The 13,950-nt window shown below is 35.4% G+C and overlaps 1 protein-coding gene across 2 annotated transcripts in view; it reads left to right on the top strand.

Moving 5' to 3' along the window:
- ABCA12 (ATP binding cassette subfamily A member 12) overlaps window positions 1–13,950 on the top strand; it is a gene marked incomplete at both ends in the record, with an annotated part of 168,391 nt that overhangs the window by 133,320 nt on the left and 21,121 nt on the right. For both annotated transcript variants that reach the window (XM_081261060.1, XM_081261059.1), the window contains 8 exons: window positions 276–512; window positions 860–1,010; window positions 3,169–3,421; window positions 4,010–4,096; window positions 4,974–5,067; window positions 7,470–7,597; window positions 9,217–9,304; window positions 10,999–11,104. In XM_081261060.1, coding sequence (XP_081117186.1) covers window positions 276–512; window positions 860–1,010; window positions 3,169–3,421; window positions 4,010–4,096; window positions 4,974–5,067; window positions 7,470–7,597; window positions 9,217–9,304; window positions 10,999–11,104 — 1,144 coding nt within the window. The remainder of the gene's footprint in view (window positions 1–275; window positions 513–859; window positions 1,011–3,168; window positions 3,422–4,009; window positions 4,097–4,973; window positions 5,068–7,469; window positions 7,598–9,216; window positions 9,305–10,998; window positions 11,105–13,950) is intronic.

Here is a 13,950-nt window from a genome sequence, read left to right as displayed (position 1 = left end):
AACACCATCAAAAGAGTCCACTGGAGTAAAGCAAGAGAAAGGAAGGAGATGGGCTGTGAGCTTGGAGAAGGGGCAAGGTGGGGTGGGAGAACGAGGCAGACAAAATAGGGACTTACAGACCACTGCAGAGTCCCCAGGTGGGACAGGGACCCACCAGGTGGTGTGGGATCCAACTCAGCTCTGGAATGACCACAATGAACTCGTCGCCCTCTGATTAGGGGCTTTGATCACTATAGTGCATGGAGCAAAGTGTTTAACTTCTGTTTTACTTTCAGAGTCCAAATCTGGATGCAAATGCAATATGTAACACCTCGGCCGTGACAGCCATGATCCGATCGCACCTCCCAGAAGCCTACCTCAAGGAGGATATCGGGGGAGAGCTCGTGTATGTGCTGCCTCCATTCAGCACCAAAGTCTCAGGAGCCTACCTGTCACTCCTACGAGCACTGGATGAGGGCATGGGCAACCTCAACATTGGGTGCTATGGCATTTCAGACACCACTGTAGAAGAGGTACATGAGGACATTTCTTTATTTCTTAAAGTTGTTATAACTGGCTCTCCCCTGAGAATAAATGCATGCAGCTTTTTAAAAACAAAATAAATATTTTAGCATAAATGTTTCACAAAATCAGAAAAGCTTAGAATGCTTTCTGTACGATTCTTATGGAAGACTGATTTAAAATGTCACCTCAACTACAGAATACCCATCTTTCTATATACAAGAATATTCTCCTCAAGTCAGATGAGAAATAGTTGTCTCAATAAATGTAATAAAAATTTACAATCAAAACTAAGCTTAGAAACTAGAAGAAGTATGTATGTTTTATGCCAATCAAGTGATCTGGCTTCTTTTTCTAGGTCTTTCTGAACTTGACTAAGGAATCACAAAGAAATAGTGATATGAGTCTTGAGCACCTAACTCAAAAGAAAATTGGGAATTCCAGTGCCAATGGCATCTCAACTCCTGATGATTTATCTGTGAGCAGCAGCAACTTCACAGACAGAGACGGTAAAATATAAAGTAGATATTTTGCTTAATTCCTAGAAATGAGAAAAATCACAGGACAATCTTGAATTTTTCTTGAAATTTGACTTTTAAGTTTCATTGTAGATGTGAAAATAAAATTGCCAAAGGCAACACAAGTTTCTAATATACAAAAATTAGTCAGAATAAACCAAATTCTCTATTTCAAAAATACTTTGAAGAATGTGGAAGAATGCCCTTGATAAGGGTGGCGCTGGGTATTCTTTCTATTCATGGCAAGTGGTTTTCACTGCAGTTTCAGATTTGTGCCAATATGGGAAGATTCTTCTGGTAACTGGTACTACCCATCAATGTACTAGGTTATCTTGTAAGGTAGTTCATGCCCAGTTATTAGGTGTGTACCAGTGGAGGCAATAAAAATGGGGTGGGGGAAGAATCATCACTTTTATAGCACCTCTCTGGAAAGCAAATCTAACATCCTCTCGTCTGAGTCACTCAAGGACCAAGAAAATACTTTGGGAGGAATATCTCTGAATTGATTAAGTTGGACTTGATGGCTAAGTATCTGTAATAGCAGGTTTTCCCCCTCAATTCTTTTATCTTTGAAAAACCATGTTTCCTGACATGATTTTGAGGGGTTGAATTCTTCTAAAAAAATAACTTTTATTGCCACTTAGTCTCTTTCTGACAGTTAATTTATACCTCTGGAAACACTATTTACTTATGGAAGAATGTAGTAAAATGATATATAAATTATGGAGTAGTCATTTCAATAGTTTGCTTAAATGGGGAAAATTCTCTAGGAACAGAACTTTTAATTAAACATTCGCCTGTCTCTAAAACTCAGAAAAGATAATCTCTGATGTTTGTGTAACTCCGGAATTTGAGTCTCATTTGTCCTCTGACACATTTCTCGTTTATCACCTTTTGTGGAATATAATTGTAGAGTCCACGGAATTGAGGACTTTGATTAGACAATGGTCATTTGCTTCAGGAAGTAAATGCTACATATTTGCCTCTGCATTTGTCCCATAATTTGAAACTATTCTTTAGTCAAAACGTTCCCCTCCTTGACATTATCTTTGAGAAAGCACATTTACTCCATTTGATACACCTGTAAGTCATCCACATGTAATTTCTCAAGAAACAGAAAAGCATACTAATTAACTCAAAATATTCAGCTACTTCTACAATTCCCTTTTGCAGAGATATGAGTTTGCATTTAAACTTGTTCCCTCTGTTTAATTGGAATTCATTTTAAATTAAGCAGCTTTGTATTTTTTCTTATCAGCTAAATGAAGATCATGATTTTTGTGCAGCATAATTTGTGATGGAAAATTAAAAATATACACAGTGTTGACGAATACCGTCATCTTATCACATGTGAAGGCATGCTTGGTGGCAGGCATGAGAATGAGATATTTGAGCCTACTTATTTTTAGAAGGAGCTACTGGAAATATTAGCCATAAGAGCTCCGTAGAGGGAACAACAGTTTTGGCCTCCACAGCTCCCCTGATTCTCAGAAGCCATAGAATTTTCTTAGCATCTGAAGAGCATTTCAAAATGTGTTTGGGGTAGGGAGGAGAAAACGTTCTTTTAAGTGAGGTCTTTTTTTTTTTTTTTGAGACACAAATAAAAATTGAATTTCAAAACACCACAATTATTCCAAATTTCTAAAGAGAATTTGATGAACAAGTGGTTGAATTAGAATTATACATCAGAGAAGAGGATTCCTTTTTCCTACACTTGGGGTAAATTCATTGAGCTTCACGTTAGAATTAGAGACAATTGGACTTATAAGCACTAAAATTACTATGCATATATTTAGGACTATTTTGTGCCTCATGAATTATAATTTTTAAAGTACTTTTATATATATTCTAGGAGATGCATATTAAATCTGTTCTCAATTTGAGACTCAAGGCCCAGGCTGACAAATGAATTGTTAAACCTCCAATCCAAATATTTAAAATAAAAGCTTTTCCTACCACACCACATCTTATCATCCATCCGTAGTTTCTGCAGTGACTTATTATTAGATAATTATTAAGATTTCCCAGAATAGGCTGGGAATGTAGTGCTTGCCTCGTATGTACTAGGTTCTAGGTTCAATCCTCAGCACTGAAAAAAAAAAAAAAAAAGAGCTCTTAGAACCATATCAAATCTCTTTTCCTCAACCAGACAAAGTCCTGACAAGAGGAGAGAGGCTGGACGGGTTTGGACTGTTAATGAAGAAGATCCTAGCTATTCTCATAAAGAGGTTTCACCATACCCGAAGGAACTGGAAAGGCCTCATTGCCCAGGTTGTTCTCCCCATCGTCTTTGTGACCACTGCCATGGGCCTGGGCACGCTGAGAGATTCCAGCAACAGTTATCCAGAGATCCAGATCTCCCCCTCTCTTTATGGTACCCACGAACAGACCGCCTTCTATGCGTGAGTTTCTTTTCATAAACCAAAAGAACATCCCAAACTGCTTCTAGGGGTGTGGCTGGACCTTCCTGGATGCCATGGAAAGCAGAAACATAAAGAACATAGGAGCTGCAGTATCTGGTTCTATTAAGAGAATGGACAGTTTGACTTATTGCAATACATAATTTTAATTGCCAACAAATAGCTTATTAAAATTTTTGCAAAAATAATGTTACAGTAGATATGTATTTTAATGACTATCAAGAAATCCATGTTGTATGTGGCCTCCAAGTCTGTTGTATTATATAGCACATAACATTTTATTATTCTGACAAATGATACAAAACATCACAGTTCTATGTAATATAACATGACATGTACAACAGGTGACTATTAGAAGAACAATATGCATGCGACTATTAGAAGAATAATAAGACACGTGCATATTTTTTTCTAGAACCTTTTACCCCTGGAGACAGACTTTCTTTGATTTTTAAGTAAACAGTCTTTCAGTTGACATCATTTCATGTCTTCAAATTGTTAATGAACATCAATGTAATATGGGAGACTAATAGAAGACCATGGATTTGATTCCATTTTTTAATATTGCAGGAATTCTCACCCAAGCACAAAAGGACTAGTCTCAGCAATGTGGGATTTCCCGGGCATTGACAATGTGTGTCTGAACACCAGTGATTCGTAAGTGGTCCTTGCTCTCTTTCTTTCATTTCAAACAAACCCAGTTTATGTGCGTGCATGTATGTGTGCTTTATTTGTGAACTGCTCTCAGGGGTATCTGTGTTTAACATATTTTATCTATTTCCTTTAGAGTGATCCTAGGCTTTGCTGTACTATAATAATGAACCATCAAATGCCTTATAATTTGTCTGCTCTTTTGTATACATACTTATATTTAACAGTCATGACCCTGTACATTATTAATCCCGCTCTGCAAACCAAGGCTCAAAGGGACTAAGAAACTTGCCTAAAGAACTCTATAGATAGTGGGACTGGGTTTGTGGCTCAATGGTAGAGTGCTCACCTAGCACGGGCGAGGCCCTGGGTTTGATCCTCAGAACCACATAAAAATAAATTAATTAATTAAAGATACTGTGTCCAACTACAACTAAAAAATATTTTTAAAAAACCTCTAGATAGTAGATGCATAGCTAACCCTGAGTCCTAAGTCTTGACTCCCAATTCCCTGGTCTTTGCACTATTTGATTTGTTTATTTAAACTGTCAAAATAGTATATATGTCAATCTGAGCTTGGTAGCTTATTACGCTAAAGCATCCCCTACCTGTTAGAAGAGAGAATGAAGAGAGCAAGGAGAATAAAGGGAATAAAAAGCCTCATCCCACCAGAGAAAGACAATTTAATGTGCTTTGATCCCAACACTGTTTAATCATTAAATGCTCTCCCTCAACCCCCACCACCACAAAATGTCATATTTGGAGTATAAAAACTGGTAAATTGCACATAAGACTACACACCTATATTTAATACCAAGTGCTTCTTATATGCTTCTAGGTAAATATGAGAATAGACATACATACATTTCATTTTTATTTTCAGATGGTGTTTAAAGAAAGACAGTCTGGAAATATGGAACACTAGTGGAGAACCTATCACTAATTTTGGTGTTTGTTCCTGCTCAGAAAATGTCCAGGTAAAATGGAATTTGGTATTAGCAAAGTAGAAAAAAAAAAGGGAATAAATATCAAACCTTGAAAGATCTATCCAGGTTACCAAGGAGTCATATAATTTCATTTTATGGAAGCTAGGAGCTCAGAGATATGGACCTGGGCAGCTCAAAAATATTGACTTTGAGCTCCAAGTCACTGATTTAGATCCAACTCAGGACAAATTTCCAAAGGAAACAAATTCTATGATGGTCTTTGTGGAAACCAACTAAAAATAAATTTCTGATCTCAATTCACTTCTAAATTGAAAGCTGTATGCTTCACGGGACAAAATGAGACCATAACTGTCATATTTGAAAATACAGTGTGACGGCCACTGTAATGGTCAGTAGGGAAATCAGTTATGGGTAGGTCTAGAGTGGAAGTCCATATATTTCCAAGCAACTCCTCCAGACTGCAAGAAAGAAATCACTTCCTGAAAGAGGAAAAATTACCCAACATTCACTTACTCTGTCTATATCCTATGAATACTGACTTTTGTTTTCCAAGCTTATTAGTTCACCAAACTTTTTTATTAATGCATTTTAATTATACAGAATAATGGGTTTCATTGTGTTATATTTGTGCATGCATCACATATTTAATTCACCAAACTTCTAAGAGAATCAAGTTCATTAGGGAAATTAAATGTTCCTGATTTGATCACTCTACGTGTATCCAAATCAAACATTGTACTCCATAAGCTTATATAATTATTATAGTAACTTTTGAAAAATTTTTAAAAATTTAAGAACATTGATGAAAATATCACTATTAATCCCTAGGGATCACTATGATATCGATTTTGTTACAGAGGTGGAATCTAGTGACATTTTATTCAAAGTGACAAATGTGTTGTATCTTGAACTTTGACATATGGTTGTACCATATTTTAGATTGGACATATTTTCAGTGACTACAATCCATTTTGGTGTTCTCATGCAAGTTAGCCACTAACAGTAAGAGCTGAGATTTGATAAGAGTCCTTTGGAATCCTTGAATACTTAAAATTAGTCTTACATTTAGCAGTCAGAGTTTTTTAATCCCTCATCTAATTTAGCCGATTCATAAAATTATTTATATATTTCTTTAATTCACAGTAAAAGTCAGCTAAATTAATATTTAAAATTGGAAGCTGGGTAATTTTTATTAATCCAGAAAACATAGACTTCAAACATTTTTAACCTACATGTCAGTTTATTTTCAGCTGTTTAATAACAATGTGTCACTTTGCATAATTGGTGCTATGTATATCAGACATACTCTATGGACAAAGTTGAGTCCTTAGATTTTTGAAAGAGTGTTAAAAAGGAAATCTGTAGAGTAGAAGGTGACATTGTAGTTGTATCAACATACAATAAAGGACTTACATTCAGATTATATATAACTCCTGCAAATCAGCAAAACAAAAGATTATGTAGTAGAAAAAAATAGCAAAATAAATAGACATTACACAAAGAGAATATCCAAATGGCCCATAAGTACATGAACAGGTAATCATCAGGGAAATTCAAATTAAAACCACATAGCAATACCACTCCACAATCACCAGTATGGCTAAAATGAAGAAGGAAAATTCCAAGTGTTGGCAAACATATACTCATGATGTCAATTTACTGTGTACAAATAATTTTTAAACTATCTGACAGTACATCCTGGTGTGGAAAATATGCATTCCCTAGGGGACCTGCAATTACACATCTGTTGTATTCCCATCAGAAATGTGAGTAGGCTGGGAGTGGTGGCACATCCCAGCAGCTCAGGAGACTGAGGCAGGAGGATCAAAAGGTGAAAGCCAGTCTCAGCAACTTAATGTGGCCCTAAGCAACTTAAGTCTCAACAACTTAATGTGGCCCTGTCTCAAAATAAAAATTAAAAAAGGGTCGGGGATGTGGCTCAGTGATTGAACACGCCAGTTCTCACTGAGTTGCTTAAGGCCTTGCTAAATTGCTGAGGCTAGTCTTGAATTTGAAGTCCTCCTGTCTCAGACTCCAGAGCTGCTGGGATTATAGGCATACACTACTGTACCTGACTCTCTGAATTTTTGAGAGAATTTTGTGGCATCTTTATGTTTAGTGTTATTCTCCAAAAACACTGCCTTGGTGGCAACTGAAAGAAATGTCACACATTTTTAAACTTATGTCCTTAACTTTACACAAATCCTAATCACATATATATGCTCTACAGTGATAATAACTATTTATGCTAATTTCCTGGCCATAGGCAAGATGACCTCTTTTTCAAAGTTCTTTAGAGTCAAAGGACAGTTTTATCACACTTCACCAGTTGCAGTGATAGACAAATCAGAAGACTGAAACTCCTTGACATCATCTACTTAATCTGCATAGCACAAGCCGAAAGGAAACTAATTTTTAATTTCTTTTTCCAGGAATGTCCTAAATTTAACTATTCTCCACCTCATAGAAGAACTTATTCTTCCCAAGTAATTTATAATCTCACTGGGCACCACATGGAAAATTATCTCATATCAACTGCAAATGAGTTTGTCCAAAAAAGGTACAATACTCTACGACATATTTATTGCTTAGTAACTTTAATGGTAACTGACTTCTAAACTTGAGACAGTGGAGATGATAGTTGCAAATTTCTATTGATGATTTACATGGTTAAGCTCTTAGTGTTGTCTAAAGAGTCTCTTGTATTAAATAGTGTCTCTAAGACTAATTTGAGCAAACTAAAAAGCATTGGCTGTTTTAGACTTCAAAATATATTAATAAACTTGTTTATTGTTTTTCTTAAAGGAAAAGAGAAATTGTTGACCGGATCATGTCTATTTGAAATGTTTGAAAGCATGACTTTTGTTAACAGTTGGCTTTAGTTCCAATAAAAATATCTCAAAACTTAAAATGTATCTGTGAGTGGACAAAGTGTCCACCTGTGTAGCAAGGCCACATGTCAAAGCCACCTAAGCATTTACCAGGGATGAAAAGTTCTTGAGCTTCAAATCACTGTCATGTTCTCCTTTCCTCCTTTGCTTCTAAAGATAATAATTAACATTCTCTGTAAAATAACTTTAAACTACAGATAAGCAAAAGGAAGAAAACACTATATTTCTTCCACCCGGATATAATCACTATTCTGATATAGATCGTTTCAGAAATTTTTAGGCATAGATATACAAGGAAATGTTTTCAATAAATGCAGGTTTTATTATAAACAATAAAATATTTTTATTTTCTATATTTGAATATCTTACAATAAAATATTTATTATAAATGAAATAGGTTTATTATAAACAAACAGTTCTAAAACCTCCCTTTCAAGAAGATAATTCAAATGTGAGTTGCATTGCACTATTATTTATGTTGGTGGACCCTAATTTTATGGGCATCCAAATTGGTCTACACTTGAAGTTACTACTTGGATTCAAAAAAATCAACATTTTTGTTTTTAGAATACCATGAACTGATAAGTAGTTAAATAAATTCAACTCACCTTCAAACATCTGAGAAAAAACATGGCACCAGAGAATAAACTAGGGAAAAAAAGTTTGGGGTATAGAGGAAATTGGGCCTCTTGAAAAAAGATAACTGATGTTTTATTGCTCTATTATTAATTCCCCATAAATGAGTTTTAAGCACTAAAACTAAGACTTTTTTTAACATTATCATTTTGTATTACTTACTGGTTTTTTAGCATTACAATTCTTATTACACATATAGAGCACACTTTTTCATATCTTTGTATATAAAGTATGTTCATGCCAATTCATGTCTTTATACATGTACTTTGGGGGGTTTTTTGCATTACAATTCTTATTACACATATATACCATAATTTTTTGTATGTCTGTTTGTATATAAAGTAAGACTTTTGAGATGGTGCATGGTTCAGTTAAGATGGAGGAATTGATTGGATTACTGCCTCTCATTTTTAGAATGGCACATAAGCAATTGTTTAGAAGGACTTTCTACCTTTACTTATAATGTACACTTGAGACTAAAATATGATAAAAGGAATCAAGAAAATGTAAAATATGTCAGGCATCATGTATTTCATACTGGAAATATGTTCCTAATGGAAAGAAAAAAATCATGCTCCTATGTAAGTAATTGAGAGCAACTTATGAAGATTTTATCCAGTAAAACAAGTACAACTCTTATTACCCTTTGCAGATATGGAGGTTGGAGTTTTGGACTGCGTTTGACTAATGACCTTCGTTTTGATATAACAGGAGTTCCTGCCAATAGAACACTTGCCAAGGTAAATTATGGTCTTTCTTCTAGGATCTCATACAAATAAAGATGGAAATTGGCACATTTAAACATTTTTATGAGGTAAAAACAAAACATGTGTACAATCAATTGGTATTTTGCATATCCTATAGCACCATGATTTCAATCTGTGTATGTACCCTAGGGAAACATGAACAGATAAGCACCTAGAGTTAGGGACAAAACTGCGTGTAGGAATATTGCTCATAATAGCCAAAACTACAACCACAATGCTGATATGCAATAGAATTTAGAAATAGTTTTAAATTCATTCAACAAAACATTCAGCTATGGAAGTGAAAACACTCAGGTTCATATAGTAAGTAGAATTAAACTCCCAATCATTATTCATATGCAATAGACTCTGACTGCCTTTACCACAAACTTTAAGGGTAGCAAAACTCAATCATATTTTTCTGGGGAAAGAGAAAGGATTGTGAAATGGAAAAACACAGAGGGCTGGGGAAAAGGAGTTCTGGACACAAGTAAATTTTATTTCTCATCCCATGGGGTGTTGGAATGGTGTGCTCCACCTGTAATTTTTTGTTACACCACACATTAATGTTTTATGCATTTTTATTTACATACTATTTTCTTTATGTACATGTATTTAGCCTTGCTTCTTATTAAAGCTGGAAATTTAACAGAACTCAGTGGAGATAAATAATCATGTTGGTTATATATTTTTTTCTTCTAGATCAAATCTATGCTTTGAAACCAGCTAGTCACTGAATCAGGCACATATGATTGCCTATATAATCAATGACTGTCATAGGGATTTTAAATTATCCTTCTCCTATTTCTCATTTGGTAGTAAGAGACATATACAGTCCTGGAGGAAGTGGGGAAACTAATTTTAATTTAGTGACCATTATATGCCAAGTATTAGTATCACCTTTCATACAAAGTACCTAATTTCCTCCTCACAAAATCCCTATGTGATATATATTATAAGACCTATAATATATCCCATTTTCTTCCTCCCCCTCCCTCTCCACACACAGAGCAAATATTCTTGCTTAAAACAACAGAGTTTCTAATATGAAATAATTTATCTCTAAATCAAATTTGCAATTTTGAATTACCAATTTGATTTGGAGTGCACCAGTATTTTAAACTATTCTGTTATTAATGTAGAAGATAAAGTTACTCACTGTCTTGTGGGTTATAGCCAGGAATAGAAAGTTAGTAGGCTGATTTCAAGGTTGTCAACCTTGTCAGTAAAGTCCCAGTACTTGTATACATGTTTTCTTTCTTGCTTTTTCTATTCTGATTTACATGCCATTTGTTTTTAACTACTGTTCTTGAGGGTCAGAATACATAAGTCTAGACTCAGAATCACCATGGATCTGCCGCAGAGATGGAGATACCAATGATGTCTCTAGTTTATTTCAAGATCTAGAAAAGATTCAAGATCAAGATTTTTGTGATTCTAGAATAGCTCATAGCTTTGTGCTGTTGCTCAGAACAACTGTCTTCCTAACCTCTGCCCATCTTTAATTTGGAAACATGGGTCTGTGATCAGCACTTTGGGGAATAGCTCATAATCTGCTAAGATGAAATAAGTTATTGAGAAATTGGTCCTTGCTCCTCAAATATGAACAAGCTAGCCTATCAGATGTTAAAGGCAGCCTAATTTATTTGAATACAATATTGATCTTGCCTTCTTTTGGAATTTAACAGGTGTGGTATGATCCAGAAGGCTATCATTCCCTTCCAGCTTACCTCAACAGCCTGAATAATTTCCTCCTGCGAGTTAACATGTCAAAATACGATGCTGCCCGGCATGGTAAAGTTACTTACACAAAGGCATCTCCTGCTGCAACTTTTGTTACTCTCCCTATAAAAATGCACATTATGTCTACTTCCTCCTAGTGGCAGGTATTTTATGGCATCTAAATCACAGGTCTTTAAGAGGAATTTGGAAGTAGTAACTTCTGCCAGATGGAACATTCTGGATAATTCCCTTAACTTCAGGTTAATTTAGTTTTCTCATTTATCAACTCAGGATAATAACTCCAACTTGTTGCTCATGTCTGTAGTCATACCTAGAAGATATATCTCATAGGAAAATATCTTTAAACTATTTACTTATCTATAGGCCAAAACTTCTAAACAATTAATGTTTATAAATATCATTCACCAACCTAAACACGAAGATGAAACTTCGTGTTTAAACTAAAATGCTCTACACCTACCAAAACTACTACGATCCATGGATCACTCACCATATGTTGCATGCTTTACATAAAATATTACTGATCTGTTCAACACTCTTCAGGATGATATCATTTCTCCCAGAAGTAGAATTTGAACCCAAGACTGTCTGACTCCTATTTGTTCATTTTCCTAATTCTCCTGTGTTATCTATGTTAGTCAGCTTTTTGTCACTGTGTCCAAAACACAACTGAGAGGAGGAAAAGATTTATTTGGCTCATGGTTTCAGAGGATTCAGTCCATGGTGTGCAGGCTCTGAGGCAGAAACATCATGGCGGAAGGGCATGGCTGAGGAAAGCTGCTTAGCTCACAGCAGCTGGGAAGGAGAGAAAGAAGAAGGTACCCGAGACAAAAGAAACCTTTCCACCTCCCACCCCCAGTGACTTTCAACTAGGTCCCACCTCCCAATGATCCATCCAAATTATCAACCCCCCAAAAGGATGAATGCACTGCTGAGTTGGAAGTCTTCATGATCTAATCATTTCCTGAAAGCCTCGCCTCTGAACATTGGTGCTTTGGGGAGCGTTCCTTTAAGCACATGAGTCTTTGGGGGTCGTTCCAGACTCAAACTATGACTTTAGGCTGCTTCTCTGAACTCTTCAGGTCTACTTCAGCTGGATTTCCCAAAAGGCTCCCAGATAGTTTTTAAAATAGTGTTGGAATCTAAAAGAAATTGATGTATTTCTTTTTCTAATTCAATTACTGTTCATTGGACCATTTCATCTTTTTGAGTCTTGCTCAAATTATTTTTCCATATTGATCCTAAAAAATGATAATTAAAAAGATGAACAAAAATCTAAGTAACACATTTGCTGGCAAAGAAGGAGCCTAATAAATAGTCTATTGAGTAGGAAAAAAGATACATACTATCTTTGAGAAATGCTGACTCCTCCCTTTTCTTTCATCTCCCTATTGTTGGGCATCAGGGTGTCTGCCAGATGGACTGGTGATTGTAGAAGTAAACCATCGCATCAAATTCTCATCCCAGCAACAGAATCATTAAGAGTCTTTATTTCAGAGAGAACAGTATTTTTTTTCCCCAACTGCTATGGCATTTTCCTAACAGAAGGAACCATAAAGAAAATAAAAAGATTGATAGTCTTTAGATCTAGAGCATCAATAAAAGGCATAGTCAAAAGTGGTAAATTAAATGGAATGGTACTACTGAAGCCGGGTAAGTCTGGTATAGCCTGGTTTGAAGTAAAGTTGAAAACTTGACTTTCGGTTGTTTTATTCAGAGCAAAAGACAGATATTGTGACAGATAATGAAAGCAAAACAGCCAAAGAAATGACTAGGGGAGAGTATTGCAAAGCTAGAGAGAACAAGAGGATGTTCGCGGCACTCGCTTTTTAAAAGCAGTATTCTGGTTTCCTTTATAAGTAGAGTTATTTACTTAGAACAAGATAACCCAAGCCTTTCTAGACTCTAGCAGTCTTGTAGCTCCTACCATTGTTTTTAAGTTACAGGGTTTAAAAAGTAAGAATTCTAGAACATAAACTTTGTATGGATCGTAAGCTGAAATTTATTTTTTTTATTTAAATGTAAGGTTCAAGTTGAGTTATAAAGAGGTTAATAATAGTCTGACTTTTATTTCTTATTAATTTTTCTTAATTAGATATATGAAAGTGGTAGTTTTCTACTCTCTCTGAAACGAGTTTCATGTCTTTGAAAAAAAAAAAAAGAAATCTGTATCATCCTAAAATACTTTTATTGTTTTGTAATGTATGGACGTGGCCTACCATGGTAATAGGACTTGTCTTTAAAAGTGAACCCAATTATTCTCCCACCACCTTCCCTTAACACATTACATATTCAAAGAAATCTTCGCTGGATTCTGCATGAATCGGGATTTTACTTTAGCTGTAAAATTGATTTTTAAAAAAATTCTAGCATGCTAATAAAAATGTTTTAATTAGCTTTTCTTTGCAATGTCAATATCTATTATATTCGTGTGGTTCCCTCTAGTGGTTAATTTTTCATGAAAATTCTGTCTTTCTTCCCAAAGAGCCCTGATTTGTTTGTTTCCTCAAACAAATATTATACAACTAAACTATTTTTCTCAAAAGCACTAACACATTGCTCCTTCCACACCAGTGTTCAGTCTTACCCTCTGTTGCATTCGCAGCTATGGCCAATGGAAACATCTCCTTTTAGCTTTGCATCTGTAGACATGGCATAACATGCCACCTTCCTTCTTCGAAATATTTTCTTCACCATATTTTTTAATTGGGGCATAACAGTTGCACATAACGGTGGGATTTGTTGTTATAGACATGCACACAATATACAGCATAATTTTGTCAATATCACTCCCCAGCACTTCCCCCTCCCCTCCCTCTCCCCCTCTTTCCTTTCCTCTACTGCTGTCCCTTTGCTTGTCTTGAGATCCATCCCCAAAATACACCTTTCCTTTCCTT

This window comes from Spermophilus citellus, assembly GCF_964194105.1.
Source record: "Spermophilus citellus genome assembly, chromosome: 11".
In the NCBI taxonomy this organism is placed as follows: Eukaryota; Metazoa; Chordata; class Mammalia; order Rodentia; family Sciuridae; genus Spermophilus; species Spermophilus citellus.
The sequence above is the reverse complement of the archived record's forward strand: the minus strand, read 5'-3'. Positions and strand labels throughout refer to the sequence as shown.